The sequence below is a fragment of the Bos javanicus genome, chromosome 13 (assembly GCF_032452875.1).
Source record: "Bos javanicus breed banteng chromosome 13, ARS-OSU_banteng_1.0, whole genome shotgun sequence".
Lineage (NCBI taxonomy): Eukaryota > Metazoa > Chordata > Mammalia > Artiodactyla > Bovidae > Bos > Bos javanicus.
In genome coordinates, this window is record NC_083880.1 from 43,728,006 (window position 1) to 43,746,391 (window position 18,386).

Sequence of the window (18,386 nt, forward strand, 5' to 3'; positions counted from 1 at the left end):
TAAGCTTAATATTGGAAAAATGGAAAAAATATTGTGTGGAAGTTTCTAGTCTAACATATGGTCAATAATTGTTCAATCTCATCATTATATAATTTAAGATTGCATTGATAAAGAAGCAAGCAAGTTAATTGGCTTCAATCCTCTTCTTATGCCCTGGGATTGGTTTCACGTTGCCCCTCCTACAATGTATCTGCTAACATTGGAGAGTGCAGCTGGGGCGTGACCATCCTGGTGTTTATCAATTGTGAAGGCAGAAGGGAAAAATCAGAGTCCGCTTAGTCAGAGAAATGACAATGGATCCCAAATACCAGAAGAAAGTGAAGCTTAATGATGGCCACTTCATTCCTGTTCTGGGATTTGGCACTTTTGCACCTCCAGAGGTAAGAGTAGTGGTTTGGGGTTGAGATATAAATAGTAAGTGGCTGAAACATGAGTGGAAGAGAACATCGGTTGTCAAGCACTGAGCTCCTGTGTGACTCTGGGAGGATCTCGTGGTTCCACTAACCAGGCTAGAAACATGCCCTGTGAAAGGGGAGAGAGCATCCAGTCTTCACTCTGCATCAGGGCCTGAGGCTGTGCTCACCTGCAGATTACTCTGGGTTCCCCTTCAGTTTCCGTCTCTTTCCCAGCTTATCAGAAGAGGTGAGACGTGGCTGTTGAGAACACTGACTGTCAGCTGTTTGGCTTTGAGGGCGATTGCAATGGTGGGGTTTCTTTGTATATTTCATTCCAGAACTCTTCCCTCCTTCCAAATTAGTATTTCACCCAGAGCAGTATTTGAGGTGGAAGGTCCTGAAGATGAGGTGACTGGAATCTAATGGGAGAGAATTGCTTTTCTACTGCGGGATACCTGCTTGGTCCAGGCGACACACGGCAGCTATGCTTTGCTTTGTGATTCTGTTTGTTCTTGGAAACTTTTTCCAATGGGAACTATAGTATCATTTGAAGGGATAAGCTACAATCTTACAGGTCAGGCTTCGTACTGTATTGTTGGGTTTTGTAGTGTCTTTTTATTAGAGTATTGTTTTTAGTGCTTGGGCATAAGAGAGACTAGTGGACAAGTCTCTAGACTGGAAGCCAGAAACTTTGCTGTCCATCTTTTTTTTAGAGTATGTAGTTGTGACAAGGGACTGGTCTTTAAACTTTGAATCTCACTTTTCTAATTTATAGAACAAAAGAAAATATTCAGAGACATTTTGCAGATAAAAGATCGGGATTGTTCACTTTGCAAAATGTGATGAATGGAGAGAAGGGTCCAGCCTAGTACTGAGCTCACTGGTTCATTCCTCAGTACATCCCACAAGGCACGCGATTGTCAGGAAAACCAGGACTAGACTCAACAGAGGGAACTTGGACCAAGCATCTACCTCCTTGAAACATGAAAGATCCTGCTTTGCAGAAACATATTGAAATAGTATTCAGCTTGAAAAGGGAATTTAATTCCACCATTTGCAACCACACAGGTGAACCTGGAGAATAGTAAGCAAAGTGAAATAAGCCAGAAATAGAAAGACAAATACTGCATGTTCTCTTCATAGGTAGAATTTAAAACATTGAACTCATAGAAGCAGAGTGTAGAGGAATGGTGACCAGAAGCTGGGGACAAGAGTGGGAAATAAGGAAAGATGTTGGTCAAAGGTCCAGACCTTTTGTAATGCAATGAAGTCTGGAGACCTGATGTACAGCATGGTGACTATACTTGAATACAATGGGTTATATTTTGAAATGTTATAAGAGAATATATATTAAGTATTCTCACAAACACTCCCCAAAGTTAGCTATGTGAGATGATGGATCTGTTAACTATCTTGATTGTGTTAATCATTAACAATAGATAGTTACATGAGAACATCACTTTGTACTGATTGAATAGACACAGTTTTTCTTTGGCGTTTTCTCTGTAATATATACTGGTAGACACGGATCTTAGAAGCTTTCACCTGGTTTCTTGATGCATTTCAGTTCAGTTTAGTTGCTCAGTCACGTCCAAACTCTTTGTGACCCATGGACTGCAGCACGCCAGTCTTCCCTGTCCATCACCAATCTCCCAGAGCCTGCTCTAATTCATTTCTGTTGAGTCAGTCATGCCATCCAATCATCTCATCCTCTGTCATCCCCTTCTCCTCCTGCCTTCAATCTTTCCCAGCATCAGGGTCTTTTCCGATGAGTCAGTTCTTCACATCAGGTGGCCAAAAGTTGGAGCTTCAGCTTCAGCATCAGTCCTTCCAATGAATATTCAGGACTGATTTCCTTTAGGATTGACTGGTTTGATCTCCTTGCAGTCCAAGGGACCTTCGAGAATCTTCTGCAACACCACAGTTCAAAAGCATCAGTTGTTTGGTGCTCAGCTTTCTTTATGGTCCAATTGTTACATCCGTATGTGATACTGGAAAAATCATAGCTTTGACTAGACAGTCCTTTGTTGGCAAAGTAATGTCTCTGTTTTTTAATAAGCTGTCTAGGTTGTTGGTCCTAGCTTTTCTTCCAAGGAGCAAGCGTCTTTTATGCCTTCATGGCTGCAGTCACCAACTTCAGTGGTCTTGGAGCCCAAGAAAATAAAGTCTGTCACTGTTTCAATTGTTTCCTCATCTATTTGCCATAAATGCTTATTGATACCACCTCTAGGTAATAGGATCAGTAGTTTGGTGAATGATGCTTATTGGTACCTCTTTTTTCCTCACATATTTCTATCTTAAATCTAGTACCTGTCTCCTCTCACCATGACCCCCCCCCCAAAGAGAATAATTGTAACTTTCTCATCATTGGTGTGTTCAAATTTTGATTTTAAATTAAAGTTGCTTTAAATCTTTGAACCTAGACCAGAGCAGTGTGATTTAATATGGGCTAATGAATCAGGGCTTCCCTAGTGGCTCAGATGGTAAAGAATCTGCCTGAAATGTGGGAGACCTGAGTTTGATCCCTGAGTTGGGAAGATCCCCTGGAAATGGAACTAGCAACCCACTTCAGTATTCTTGCCTGGGAACCACATGGATGGAGGAGTCTCATGGGATACAGTCCAGTCTTGATGCTTTTATCATACATAAAAGCATTTTATGCTTTTTGTTGATTTTGCTTCAGACATCTCACAGTATAAATCCTATCCATGACTACAAGTTTATTCTGAGTCCTTTGGATTCTTCCAGCAAATCACTGAAACTGGTGGTGGGCTTGGAGTCCTCTGATGCCTGTGATCAACCACTGATCACATGGGGTTGAAGGGTTCCTGGGTGCCCACTGAATCACTGACCAGGAACGTTCAGGGAAACTGTCATGGGTCCATCACCATACATACAGAGCTAAACAAAGGCATGAAGAAATGTGGGTTCTTAGTCAGATCAAGCTTGTGTCTTAGCAATCTCTTAATGATGTGAATATTCAACAACTACTTTTCTTGCTTACATAGGTTCCTAAGAGTGAAGCTCTGGAGGTCACCAAATTTGCTATAGAGGTTGGATTTCGTCATATTGACAGTGCTCATTTGTACCAAAATGAAGAGCAGGTTGGCCAGGCCATTCGAAGCAAGATTGCAGATGGCACTGTGAAGAGAGAAGACATATTCTACACTTCAAAGGTGCTGTGTGTGTTGTGTGTGTGCACGTGTGTGCAAGTGACTAGGGGCAGATGACAATTACATAACAGGACCAATAGTTTGCTGAACAGTGCTCATTGGTACCCGTTTTTTCACACATACTTGTATCTTAAATCTAGTATCCTTCTCCTCTCACTGTGCCGCCTCAAAGAGAGTAATTATAACTTTCTCATCCTTGGTGTGTTCAAATTTTAATTTTAAATTAATATCACTTTACTTCTTTGAACCTAGAGCAGAGCAATGTGGTTTAGTATGGGCTAATGAATCAAGGCTTCCTTGGTGGCTCAGATGGTTAAGAATCTGTCTGAATTGCAGGAGACATGAGTTCGATCCCTGGGTCGGGAAGATCCACTGGAGAAGGAAATGGCTATCCATTCCAGTATTCTTGCCCGGAATCCGGTGGACAAACGAGCCTTGTGGGCTACACTCCAGGGGTCCCAAAGAGTCGGACACAACTGAGCGGCCAAAACTATACTATATTTACTTAATGAATCAGACCACCTGGGAGCAGATTATAGCTTTTCTTATCATCTGGGAGACTTCTTGAATTTCTTCACATTCTGAATCTCAGTTCTCAGCTCCAAGAGTAAGAGAGCATTTGAGAGGCACTTTGTACATTACACAAAATGCAGCCAAAGTGTCTTGAACTATGTTTTTCTCACATTAATATGTTCAAAGCTCTTTTCCCTACAGTTATGTAAACAAGATAGTAATTAACTTTGAGAAGATGGATTGTTTGATCAAAATAGACTAAGTTTGTGTTTTTACACTCTATCAAGCATAATTCAGTTGATGGGCACGGTAATTATTTGATAAAGTTATTTATATCTTGATTCATTTCATTCCATTGTGAAAGATATACTGATGACAAATTCAATCAAATAATGAAATTTACATGGCTAGGTTAGATACAGAATGGAACTCCAGAAGAAATGAAATGGTTTTTCCCATGGTCATCTCTTTCTAACGGATAATAATGCCTAATTATTAGATGAAAGAAGACAAACACAATTACATATAGCAATCATTTCCCACTGCTTCCTTTGTTTAATCTCTGCAGGTTTGGTCCACTTTCCTTCGACCAGAGTTGGTCCGACCAGCCTTGGAAAAGTCACTGAAAGATCTTCAACTGGACTATGTTGATCTCTATATTATTCATTATCCAGTGCCTCTGGTGGTAGGTGATTAGTGTCATCAGCTCTGTTTTATTTCATGGGTCAGAATGCCTATAACTTGCATGGATGGTTGACAAGATTTTTTTAGTAAGTTTGAAGGTTTACATTAGACTTCAGTTCAGTTCAATTCAGTTCAGTCACTCAGTCATGTCCATCTCTTTGAGACCCCATGAATCACAGCACGCCAGGCCTCCCTGTCCATCACCAGCTGCCAGAGTTCACTAAAACTCATGACCATCGAGTCTGTGATGCCATCCAGCCATCACATCCTCTGTCATCCCCTTCTTCTCCTTCCCCCAATCCCTCCCAGCATCAGAGTCTTTTCCAATGAGTCAACTCTTCGCATGAAGTGCCAAAAGTATTGGAGTTTCAGCTTTAGCATCAGTCCTTCCAATGAACACCCAGGACTGATCTCCTTTAGGATGGACTGGTTGGATCTCCTTGCAATCCAAGGGACTCTCAAGAGTCTTCTCCAACTCCACAGTTCAAAAGCATCAATTCTTCAGCACTCAGGTTTCTTCACAGTCCAACTCTCACATCCAGTATTCTTATATATACATGACCACAGGAAAAACCATAGCCTTGACTAGACGGACCTTTTTTGGCAAAGTAGTACCTCTGCTTTTGAATATGCTGTCTAGTTTGGTCATAACTTTCCTTCCAAGGAGTAAGGGTCTTTTAATTTCATGGCTGCAATCACCATGTGCAGTGATTTTGGAGCTCAAAAAAATAAAGTCTGACACCATTTCCACTGTTTCCCCATCTATCTGTCATAAAGTGATGAGACCATATGCCATGATCTTAGTTTTCTGAATGTTGAGCTTTAAGCCAACTTTTTCACTCCCCTCTTTCACTCTTTCATTCACTTGGCCTTGGAGTACACTAGCATAGAATCCCCTAAATAATCATTTGTGATCATTATTTTGGGGAGGTTCTTTGAATCTCTTACTTGCCTCTAAGAGAAATGTGTTAAGTAATCTGAGTGTCTCTGCCTCAAAATCTTGAGGAAGTGGAAATAGGCAAGTCCTGTGCATGGTGCTGATTAGGACTCAGTGTCTGGGGATCTCACTACAGAGTTTGATGCAGAGTGCTGAGTGCTGACATGGCCTCACACCTGAACAGGATGAGGTCTTCTCATCTCTCACCCTTTCATGTTCCATGGATTTGGTGATGTCCTTCTGGGTGGGTCTAAACCTCACAGTCTTCTCAGGACTCGGGAGACCTGGCCTCCACTGTCGCCTGTGTTCATGGTGATGTTTGCAGACTGCACTTAGCCATTAAGAACTGTATTATGTAGAGGGGAATTTTCCAGTTTTTCAGTGGTTAAGACTGTGTACTTTCATTGCTGAGTCAGGGTGCTTTGAGGGAGTGGGTTCAATTCCTATTAGGGAACTAAGATACAGCAAACCCATGGCACAGTCAAAACAAAACAGCAAGAACAGCTTCTATTATGCAGAACAATTTTTTAGAATACAGAATTCTGCTCAAGCCATCCTTTGCCAAAGAGTTTATTGGACTATGTAGAGGGCAATTCTCATCTACATAGATTTAAGGATTCCTAATACTTAACAGAAATGTCTCTGTTTTTCTATTCCTTATAATGACATCACTCTTGGTTTGTTTTATTTTTATCTCAGCATTTTCCATGGGTGCCAGAATGACCTTGATCTGTTCAAGCCTCAATCTCCAGAATTGAATATGTCTGCTTCTTCCACATAGCTTATCAACCTAAAGAGAACCTTGCTGGTTCATGTGTATGCCCTGAAGCTATCAGATGTTCAGAGTGAAAGGAATTCTGATATTTAGTCCAGGTCAAGATTGCAATTTTTATGCCAGCAGTAAGGCATAACTTACTGGCACTCCCTGCACAATAGAGGCAGTTTTCAAGAAGAAAGTATAAGGGGCAGAAAAAAATTCACTTTAGGCACTGAGAGTTCCCATGAGAATGTAGGGAAATTATATCTATCAAAACATATAAGAGATTACTGGAAAACTGCCTCCTAAAGACATTGCTGATAACTCCATTTGCAAACCTCTTTGCAAATATTAGTATGCAGAATGTAAAGGAACCTCACAGAAGTTTAGCATCCTGGTCCCAGATGTGCCTGGCAGGCTGGCTAAATGTGGAGAAATTATTTGGTGATATCTCTGAAATGACTGCTTCTATTCCAGCCAGGGGAGACACTTCTCCCAACAGATGAAAATGGAAAACCGATATTTGATTCAGTGGATCTCTGTCTCACGTGGGAGGTGAGTCTGGGGAGGAGAGAACCGGGGGAGGAGCCAGGAGAGGGGGAACCTCCTTCATCTCTTCCACTCATGAGAATTTGCTGTGGACCATCACACTCAGCAATTCATGAATCTAAGGGCTGGGATGCTGGGGTTGAGGGGAGGGAACCATTGCTGAAATGTTCACAGAGAGGAATGAAATGGAGAATTCGGGACAGTGTAGATAGACATCTCTTTCGTTCCATGTGATTGTCTTCTCCAGGGTTTTCTAAGGAGGAGATGCTACTTCTTCTTTTTCTTGTGTTATGACCTTCTTCCCCTTTATCTTCTTGATAAGCAAAGCTAATTCTTGACCAGAGACCCTCTTAACGATTTTTCAGCATTTCTTATTGCTATATTGCCCATTCCAAGTGACTGCTCACCACCCCTCCCTCCCAGGCCCTGGAAAAGTGTAAGGACACAGGGCTGACCAAGTCCATCGGGGTGTCCAACTTCAACCACAAGCAGCTGGAGAAGATCCTGAACAAGCCGGGGCTCAAGTACAAGCCCGTCTGTAACCAGGTGAGCAGCTCGGCTCCTCTCCCTCCTGCTCTTCAGAACCTCCTTACACTGGAGCCTGATGTCTGTCTGTCCTTCCCCCCTGTTCATCCGACTTTTATGGAGTGAGAAGTCTACAGAGCTGAGCCTGTGTCTGGACTGTGTGAACAGAATCTATAACAGTATCTTTGATCAACTCTGGGTGGAAAAGTTGGGGATGGCTTCCTTCTCAATCGTGGTGGGGACTGAGGGAAGGTAACGGAGATGAAGGAGGTGAAATTCCTCCAGAATTTAGAGGAGGGAGGCATTTCCCTGAGCTGAAAGCATGACCAGAAATCAGGTGTGAAAGTTCTTGGATGAAACTGTACACGAAGGAAGAGCATGAAAACATGGAGTGGGAAGTAAATACAGAGAAAATCCAGGTGAGACAGGTGTTAAGGGTTTGTGTGTGGTTTAGATGCCTAAATCCTTAGTCTTGGTGTCCCAGCTTCAACAGGGAGCGCAGTACACAGAAATGTGCTAGGGAATATGAAAGTCACCCAGGTTAGAGCATGAAGTTAAACGCTTATGTTGATCTAAACCGTTGATAGTGAAAGGTTGTTGTTGAATCACACGAAGACACTGGGATTCTTGGCCCCCAGAGGAGAAGAATTCAATCCGGGGCCAGAGACAAGGCTTGATCACTCAGACCTTCTGTGTAATAAAGTTTTATAAAAGTATAAAGGAGATAGAGAAAGCTTCTGACATAGGCATCAGAAGGGGGCAGAAAGAGTACCCTCTTGCTAGTGTTAACAATGAAGTTATATAATCCAAAGAATGTCTGGAGGTTGTAAAAGACCTCATCAGACCTACTCCCATAATTTCCATTTTAAGATAACACTGTCCTCAGGCAGGATACAACCTTGTAAAGACCAGGTCTACTCCCATAATTAACATTTTAAGATAACAGAAGGTTTAATCCAGAGACTGTCCTTAGGCAGGATTCGTTATTGTTATATAATCCTAAGGAATGTGGAGAAAGAAAAAAAAGTTTGTCCTTTCTTCCTCCTTGAGAATTCCAGACCCCTCTCTCCTTGGGGACCCCTAGACTCCTTATCAACCTGCCTAGGAACGAACTTTCTCAATAGAAGAGTTACTCAGGAATTAGAGCAGACCTTGTGATTTCAGTTCACTTCAGTTCAGTCGCTTAGTTATGTCTGACTCTTTGCAACCCCATGGACTGCAGCACACCAGGCCTCCCTGTCCATCACCAACTGCCAGAGCTTATTCAAACTCAAGTCCATTCAGTCATTGAGGCCATCCAACAATCTCATCCTCTATTGTCCCCTTTTTCTCCTGCCTTCAATCTCTCCCAGCATCAGGGTCTTTTCCAATCAGTCAGTTCTTTGTATCAGGTGGCCAAAGTATTGGAGTTTCAGCCTCAGCATCAGTCCTTACAGTGATCATTCAGGAAGGATTTCCTTTAAGATTGACTGGTTGGATCTCCTTGCAGTCCAAGGGACTCTCAAGAGTCTTCTCCAACACCACAGTTCAAAAGCATCAATTCTTCAGCACTCTGTTTTCTTTATGGTCCAACTCTCACATCTATATATGACTACTGGAAAAAGGATAGCTTTGACTAGACGGTCCTTTGTCGGCAAAGTAACGTGTCTACTTTTTAATATGCTTTCTAGGTTGGTCATAGTTTTTCTTTCAAGGAGCAATCATCTCTTAATTTCATGGCTTCAGTCACCAACTGCAGTGATTCTGGAGCCCCCATAAATAAAGTTTCTCATTGTTTCCATTGTTTCCCAACTATTTGTCATGAAGTGATGGGACTGGATGTTAGCATCTTCATTTTTTGAATGTAGAATTTTAAACCAACTTTTTCACTCTGTTTCACTTTCAACAAGAGGCTCTTAGTACGTCTTCACTTTCTGCCGTGAGGGTGGTGTCATCTGCATATCTGAGGTTATTGATATTTCTCCCAGCAATCTTGATTCCAGTATGTGCTTCAGACATCCAGGCATTTCACAAGATGTACTCTGCATATAAGTTAAATAAGCAGGGTGAAAACTTAAGCCTTGACTTATTCATTTCCCATTTGGAAACTGTCTGTTGTCCCATGCTTCCCTGATGGCTCAGATGGTAAAGCATCTGCCTGCCATGTAGGAGACCTGGGTTCGATTCCTGGGTCGGGAAGATCCCCTGGAGTTGGAAGTGGCAACCCACTCCAGTACCCTTGCCTGGAAAACCCCATTGAGGGAGGAGCCTGGTAGGCTACAGTCCATGGGGTCACAAAGAGTTGGACACAACTGAGCGGCTTCATTTTCCTTTCCTGTTGTTCCATATCCAGTTCTAACTGTTGCTTCTTGACCTGCATACAGATTTCTCAGGAGGCAGGTAAGGTGGTCTCGTATTCTCATTTCTTGAAGACTTTTCCAGTTTGTTGTGATCCACACAGTCAAAGGCTTTGGCGTACTCAATAAAGTAGAGATAGATGTTTATCTGGAACTCTCTTACTTTTTCAGTGATCCAGCAGATGTTACCAATTTGATCTCTGTTTCCTCTGTCTTTTCTAAATCTAGCTTAAATATCTGGAAGTTCATGGTTCATGTACTGTTGAAGCCTGGCTTGGAGAATTTTGAGCATTACTTTACTAGTGTGTGAGATGATTGTAATTGTGTGGTAGTTTGAGCATTCTTTGGCATTGCCTTTCTTTGAGATTGGAATGAAAACTGACGTTTTCCAGTCTTGTGGCCAATGCTGAGTTTTCCCAGTTTGCTGGCATATTGAGTGCAGCACTTTCACAGCATCATCTTTCAGGATTTGAAATAGCTCAACTGGAATTCCATCACCTCCCCTAGCTTTGTTCCTAGTGATACTTCCTAAGGCCCACTTGACTTCACATTCCAGGATGTCTGGCTTTAGATGAGCAATTACACCATCATGATGATCTGGGTCGTGAAGATCTTTTTTGTATAATTCATCTGTGTATCCTTGCCACCTCTTCTTTATATCTTCTGCTTCTATTAGGTCCATACCATTTCTGTCCTTTATCGAGCCCATCTTTGCATGAAATGTTCCCTTGGTATCTGTAATTTTCATGAAAAGATTTCTAGTCCTTCCCATTCTATGGTTTTCCTCTGTTTCTTTGCATTGATCACTGAGGGAGCCTGTCTTATCTCTCTTTGCTATTCTTTAGAACTCTGCATTCAAAGGGGTATATCTTTCCTTTTCTCCTTTGCCCTTCAGTATTATTCTTTTCATAGCTATTTGTAAGGTCTCCTCAGACAACCATTTTGCCTTTTTGCATTTCTTTTTCTTAGGGATGGTCTTGATCCCTGCTTCCTGTACAATGTCATCAATCTCTGTCTGTAGTTCTTCAGGCACTCTGTCTACCAGATCTAATCCCTTCAATCTATTTCTCACTTCCACTGTATAATCGTAAGGGATTTGATTTGGGTCATATCTAAATGGTCTAGTGGTTTTCCATACTTTCTTCAATTTAAGTCTGAATTTGGCAATAAGGAGTTCATGATCGGAGCCACAGTCAGCTCCCAGTCTTGTTTTTGCTGACTGTATAGAGCTTCTCCATCTTTGACTGCAAAGAATATAATCAGTCTGATTTTGGTATTGATCATCTGATGATGTCCATATGTAGAGTCTTTCCTTGTGTTGTTGGAAGAGGGTGTTTGCTATGACCATTGTGTCTCTTAGTAAAACTCTGTTAGCCTTTGCCCTGCTTCCTTTTGTACTCCAAAGCTAAAGTTGCCTGTTACTCCAGGTGTCTCTTGACTTCCTACTTTTGCATTCCAGTCCCCTATAATGAAAAGGACAAATTTTTTGGGTGTTAGTTCTAGAAGGTCTTGTTGGTCTTCATAGAACCATTCAACTTCAGCTTCTTCAGCATTACTGGTCGTGGCACAGAGTTGGATTACTGTGAGATTGAATCGTTTAGCTTCTAAACAAACAGAGATCATTCTGTTGTTATGGAGATTGCCTTCAAGTACTGCATTTTGGACTCTTTTGGTGACTATGATGGCTACTCTATTTCTTCTAAGGGATTCTTGCCCACATATAATTAATGCTTATCTGAGTTAAATTCACCCATTCCAGTCCATCCAGCTCACCCATCCAGTCCAATCATAATCCCTAAAATGTTGATGTTCACTATTACTATCTCCTGTTTGACCACTTCCAATTTGCCTTGATTCATGGACCTAACATTCCAGGTTCGTATGCAATATTGTTCTTTACAGCCACAGACTTTGCCTCCATCACCAGTCACATCCACAACTGGGAGTTGTTTTTGCTTTGGCTCTGTCTTTTCATTTTTTCTGGAGTTATTTCTCCACTGATCTCCAGTAGCATATTGGGCACCTACTGACATGGAGAGTTCATCTTTCGGTGTCCTATCTTTTTGCATTTTCATGGGGTTCTCAAGGCAAGAATATTGAAGTGGTTTTCCATTCCCTTCTCCAGTGGATCATGTTTTGTCAGAACTCTCCACCACGACCTGTCTGTCTTGGGTGGCCCTACATGGCATGGCTCACAGTTTTATTGAGTTATACAAGGCTATGGTCCATGTGATCAGTTTGGTTAGTTTTCTGTTACTGTGGTTTCCGTCTGTCTGTCCTCTGATGGATAAGGATAAGAAGCTTATGGAAACTTCCTGATGGGAGAGACTGACTGAGGGGTATGGCAGGTCATTGCAGACCAGTACCTCTGCAGGAGAAACTCAAACATAGACTCAAACATAGTTCTAGCTCAGTCTCTGTGGGGTCTCTGTGTCCTGGTGTGCACAAGGTTTGAGCGCTCCGAGGTCCCTGGCAAATATGAGGTTTGATTCTAAATGTGATTTTTCCCCTCCAAAGATGGAGAAGCTCTATACAGTCAGCAAAACCAAGACCAGGAGCTGACTGTGGCTCAGATCATGAACACCTTATTGCCAAATTCATATTTAAATGGAAGAAAGTTGGGAAAACCAAAAGACCATTCAGGTATAGTCTAGTCAAATATAATCAAATCCCTTATGATTATACAGTGGAAGTGAGAAATAGATTTAAGGGCCTAGATCTGATACACAGAGTCCCTGATGAACTATAGACAGAGGTTTGTGACACTGTACAGGAGACAGGGATCAAGACCATCCCCATGGAAAAGAAATGCAAAAAAGCAAAATGGCTGTCTGAGGAGGCCTTACAAATAGCTATGAAAAGAAGAGAAGTGAAAAGCAAAGGAGAAAAGGAAAGATATAAGCATCTAAATGCAGAGCTCCAAAGAATAGCAAGGAGAAATAAGAAAGCCTTCCTCAGTGATCAATACAACAGAATGGGAAAGACTAGAGATCTCTTCAAGAAAATTAGAGATACCGAGGGAACATTTTGTGCAGAGATGGGCTCGATAAGAACAGAAATGGTATGGACCTAACAGAAGCAGAAGATATTAAAAAGAGGTGGCAAGAATACACAGAAGAACTGTACAAAAAAGATCTTTATGACCAAAATAATCACCATAGTGTGATCACTCACCTAGAGCCAGACATCCTGGAAGGTGAAATCAAGTGGGCCTTAGAAAGCATCACTATGAACAAAGCTAGTGGAGGTGATGGAATTCCAGTTGAGCTATTTCAAATCCTGAAAGATGATGCTGTGAAAGTGCTGCACTCAATATGCCAGCAAATCTGGAAAACTCAGCAGTGGTCACAGGAATGCAAATGGTCAGTTTTCATTCCAATCCCAAAGAAAGGCAATGCCAAAGAATGTTCAAACTACCGCACAATTGCAATCATCTCACACACTAGTAAAGTAATGCTCAAAATTCTCCAAGCCAGGCTTCAGCAATACGTGAACTGCGAACTTCCAGATATTCAAGCTGGTTTTAGAAAAGGAAAAGGAACCAAACATCAAATTGCCAACATCCACTGGATCATTGAAAAAGCAAAAGAGTTCCAGAAAAACATCTATCTCTGTTTTGTTGACTATGCCAAAGCCTTTGACTGTGTGGATCACAATAAACTGTGGAAAATTGTGAAAGAGATGGGAATACCAGACCACCTGACCTGCCTCTGAGAAACCTGTATGCAGGTCAGAAAGCAACAGTTAGAACTGGACATGGAACAACAGACTGGTTCCAAATAGGAACAGGAGTACATCAAGGCTGTATATTGTCACCCTGCTTATTTAACTTATAGGCAGAGTACATCATGAGAAATGCTGGGCTGGAAGAAGCACAAGCTGGAATCAAGATTGCCAGGAGAATTATCAATAACCTCAGATATGCAGATGACACCACCCTTATGGCAGAAAGTGAAGAGAACTAAAAAACCTCTTAATGAAAGTGAAAGAGGAGAGTGAAAAAGTTGGCTTAAAGCTCATCATTCAGAAAACTAAGATCATAGCATCTGGTCCCATCACTTCTTGGGAACTAGATGGGGAAACAGTGGCAGACTTTATTTTTGGGGGCTCCAAAATCTCTTCAGATGGTGATTGTAGCCATGAAATTAAAAGACGCTTACTCCTTGGAAGGAAAGTTATGACCAACCTAGATAGCATATTGAAAAGCAGAGATATTACTTTGCCAACAAAGGTTTGTCTAGCCAAGGCTATGGTTTTTCCAGTGGTCATGTATGGATGTGAGAGTTGGACTGTGAAGAAAGCTGAGTGCCGAAGAATTGATGTTTTTGGACTGTGGTGTTGAAGAAGACTCTTGAGAGTCCCTTGGACTGCAAGGAGATCCAAAAAGTCCATTCTAAAGGAGATCAGTCCTGGGTGTTCATTGGAAGGACTGATGCTAAAGCTGAAACTCCAATACTCTGGGCACCTCATGTGAAGACTTGACTCATTGGAAAAGACTCTGATGCTTGGAGGAATTGGAGGCAGGAGGAGAAGGGGGCGAAAGAGGATGAGATGGCTGGATGACATCGCTGACCCAATATACATGAGTTTGGGTGAACTCCGGGTGTTGGTGATGGACAGGGAGGCCTGGCATTCTGTGATTCATGGGGTAGCAAGGAGTCGGACATGACTGAGCGACTGAACTGAACTGAACTGTCTTGCTGGGGCTTCTCCATTGCCCTTGGACGTGGGGTACCTTTTTTGGTGGCATCCAATATTCTCCTGTTGAGAGTTGTTCAGAAGCGTGTTGTATTTTGGAGTTCTCACAGGAGAAGATGGGCACATGTCCTTCTGCTTCTCCATCTTGAATGCTTGTAGACTTATCCCCTGAGGCAACTTTTTTCATTGATACTATTTCATGGGGGCTTTTTGGTTAATATGGGTACCGAAAATACGAATTTTTCTTTGCCTTGTGGAGTTAAGGGAATTGTCGAAAACAATCTTTAAGATCCAGAACTATAACTGGCCTATTCTGTGGTATGGCTGAAGGTCCCCATAGTTTGTATTACTGCATTAATAGCTCAAAGCTTATGAAGCAGCCTCCAAATGCCTGATTTTTTATGGACTGTGAAAACTGGAGTATTCCAAGGACTAATACTCTCCTCTATGTGTCCTGCTTGAAACTGTTCTTCTACCAAATCTTGTAAATGTATAAGTTTCTCCCTTACAAGAGCCCATTGATCCACCCAAACAGGTTTAGCTGTAAGCCATGTTAGAGGTATGGCCTGTGGTGGCAGAAACTTTGGTGGTGGTTTAATTACTAAGTCATATCTGACACATGTGACCCCCATGGAATGTAGCCTTCTGGACAGGCTCCTCTGTCCATGGGATTTTCCAGGCAAGAATACTGGAGTGGGTTGCCTTTTCCTTCTCAAGGGGATCTTCCTGACCCAGGAATCGAACCCAGATCTCCTGCCCTGCAGTCAGATTCTTTACCAACTGAGCTATGAGGGAAGCCCAGAGAAACTTTAATGGCCCTCAATTAGCCCTTTTCTGTCCACTTTCGGCTGAACAGATAAAGGAGAAGGATCTCCCTCCTTTCCTAGCTCTTTTTCTGGTTGGCACCCCATTCTTGCCATCGTATGATCTGCCTTTTCCTCATTGGAAAGAACTAGGTGCCAATGGGCAAGCAGATCTCTGCCCCATAAATTACAGGGAATGTCTGCAGTAAAAGGTTGGAAGTGAGCAAGTTGTTTGTCGGGCCCTAGGCAAGGAAGAATTGTTGCACTTTGAGCAAATTGTTGAGGTTTCCCCAAGCCTGATTATCTTTTCCTGGGGTTCAGTCAGGGGCCAATCAGCTCACCATTGAGGAGAAGTAACGATGGAAATGTCAGCCCTAGAATCTAAGATTTCAGAGAACCTTTTTGCTTGGATTTTAGCCTGACATGTGGGCCGATCTGAGAGTATTTGTTGAGTAAAGCACACTACTTGATCACCTGTGCTCCCAAATCCTTGTTCTCCTCTGGTGACAGGATTATAGTTGTTAGGGGCATGGTAAGACAAGAGAAGGAGTTGAGCAATTTGTTGAGCTTGAAGAATGACATGGAATTAAAGGGAGAGAGCCATTACTTTAATTTCTCCTGAATAGTCTGGGTCAGTAAGGCCAGGAAGAATTTGGAGGCCCTTAAGGGTAAGGCCACTTCTGCCCAGAATGAGTCTTATGGTCCCTGGTGGCATGGGACCTTGGATCCTAGTAGGGATTGCTACTGGATGGTGGGGTATCCAATTCATTAATTCAGACAGATACTCAGGTTGGGAGGTCCAACCCAGCACTTCCACTGGTAGAGACTGAGAGGCTGGAGATAGGCTGAAGGGTGTGCTGGAGGTCCTCACAGTGCCCCGACTGTTTGTGGGACCTGGGGCTGGCCCTGATGGTGGTTTCCGGGCTGCAAAGGGGAACCGTTCTTCTGGGATTTTGATCTGTATTGATTAACCCAATGATTGCCTTTTTGGTATCTAGGACACAGGTGTTTTATTTTCACCAGTAGGCGGAGGTATTGTAACATCTATTTTGGGCCCAGAACAGCAAACCTTTTTCGTATGTCTGGGTTTTCCACATTGAAAGCATTTGGCATGGGAAGAGCTAAAATTATTTTTAAAGGCAGCACAAATTGCTTGGGCTAGCTTGGCTTGTTTGTGAGCCTGTGTACCAACATTTTGACACTCTCGAACAAAATCGCCAAGGCTGTCGTTTTGACGAATAGTGTTAAGGGCGGCCTTGGAATCTTTATTGGCATTTTCATAGGCTAATTGTTTTAACAAAATATCCTTTGCTAGGACTATTAATTTGACAGCGGAGAGCAGATGAGAGCCGGTCTAAAATTCAGTGAAGTCTTTCTGGGTCTCTGTAATATTTTAACAAATGAACCAGTAGGCTCGCTGAGTTCTCATACTGTCTGCCCCTGCTTCAGCAGCATTTTGCAATCTGTACATATGCTTCCACCAGTATACATTAGTAAGTCAATTGGGCATTCGGACTGGTAAATTGCCCTGTGCCTATGAGCATTTCAAAAGTAAGATTATCTCCATTGGCCAAATTAATACAGGCTTGTTCTTTGCACAACTCAGTATAAGAGACAAAAATCTGTAAATATTGGGGGACCACTTAAAGCTGTTTTGGCTAGCATTTTAACATAAGGAGATCATTTCCCACGTAAACAAATTTCCAACAGCTCCCATGTATGTATACAGAGAATTGACCCCAATCAGTCTAACACTAGAATTAGTTCCTTTAAAACCTTGATGTCAAAAGTTTCATGGATTGCAATAACCTGAGTGGGATTATTGGGGTTGGGCCTGTAATCGTTGGGAAAGAAAGATGGTCCTCAATGTCTAATGCACCCAAAGGAAGGGCAGAGGCCATGGCCCGCTGAAACCAGATCAGTGGCTTATCCTCCCAAGACATTTCTGGACCCAGTGGAGGCACCGGTGGTGGAAAATTGTCCTTGAGCTTAGGTGGCAGAGCGGAGGGTTAACAAGATGTCTGAAGACACCATCTTCTCACATTATTTCTCAGTCTGTATAGGGTATAGGACAAATCGCACTAGCCCCCAGGTGACAAATACCATCACAGGTATGCAATCCCCTCTCCTGTGTGCTGTTTTCAAATTTTCTCCCCCTGGATCCCAATTTTCAATATCTAGAGTGCCTTCTTCCAGAAACCAAAGATTATATTTAACCACCTCTCTTGGTAATTGTGTCAATGGCTTCTCTTTCACCTGTGCTCCTGCAGTCCGGAGAAGGTGCCTCAAAAGCTGGAGATGATGTTTCTCAGCTCATGTTTCTCAAATCCTTCCCCATTGACACCCTGACTTAGAAAACAAGGGACTTCCCACCCTTAGATTTTGAGGACCTGGTCATGATCCATGTGTCTCACCTGCCGCTCAATGTCTTCACTTTGAGTTTTTTCCCTTGAGGGAATCCTTCCTGACTTCAGGTCCCTGTTCAGGAGCCACCTGCCATGTCCAGCACAGAGGGTGAGAAAGACCTGAACCAGGGGCGAGCGTCTAATGAAAAGACAGACACATCTAATTTGCAAGTGGGGAATCAGGGGACCCTCCTGCTCTCCATGGCAGGAAGCCAAGATGTCTCCTTTCAGCCCGCACTTTTATGGGCAGAAGTCATGAGATTACTAGGAAAGAGCTATACTGGGGAGTTTGATCAGTGCACCATAAAGAGGAAGTAAAGTTGAGGCTCTGCTGTTGATCAGGAACATTTGTTTTGTTTCCACGGGGATGGACGCAGGGGCCAGCAGTGAAGCAGAACAGAGAGCATGCCCAGCCCCAAGTCTGTCCATTCAGCATGCTTACTAGCACAATCATGAGGGCACAGTTTGCCGCACCTCCGAGCCATGGGGCAGGTTCTGGTTTCTGCTCTGCCAGGCTGCAACAATATTTTGCTGACCTGGGTCTGATTGTGGTTCACACGTAATTTTGAGTCATCTTAAGCTCTTTTAATGTAAAACGGTCACTCAGTCAT

At 42.7% G+C, this 18,386-nt stretch overlaps 1 protein-coding gene across 4 annotated transcripts in view; it reads left to right on the forward strand.

The window, feature by feature from the left end:
• The first annotated feature begins 224 nt into the window (after positions 1 to 224).
• LOC133259260 (dihydrodiol dehydrogenase 3-like) overlaps positions 225 to 18,386 on the forward strand; it is a 168,399-nt gene continuing 150,237 nt past the window's right edge. For 2 of the 4 annotated variants that reach the window (XM_061436509.1, XM_061436511.1), the window contains exons 1-4: positions 225 to 380; positions 3,404 to 3,571; positions 4,650 to 4,766; positions 6,937 to 7,014. In XM_061436509.1, the coding sequence (XP_061292493.1) occupies positions 288 to 380; positions 3,404 to 3,571; positions 4,650 to 4,766; positions 6,937 to 7,014 (456 nt within the window). In that variant the 5' untranslated portion in view covers positions 225 to 287. Of the gene's footprint in view, positions 381 to 3,403; positions 3,572 to 4,649; positions 4,767 to 6,936; positions 7,015 to 7,431; positions 7,555 to 18,386 lie in introns of all 4 variants that reach the window. The other 2 variants (XM_061436508.1, XM_061436510.1) reach the window with 2 other exon arrangements.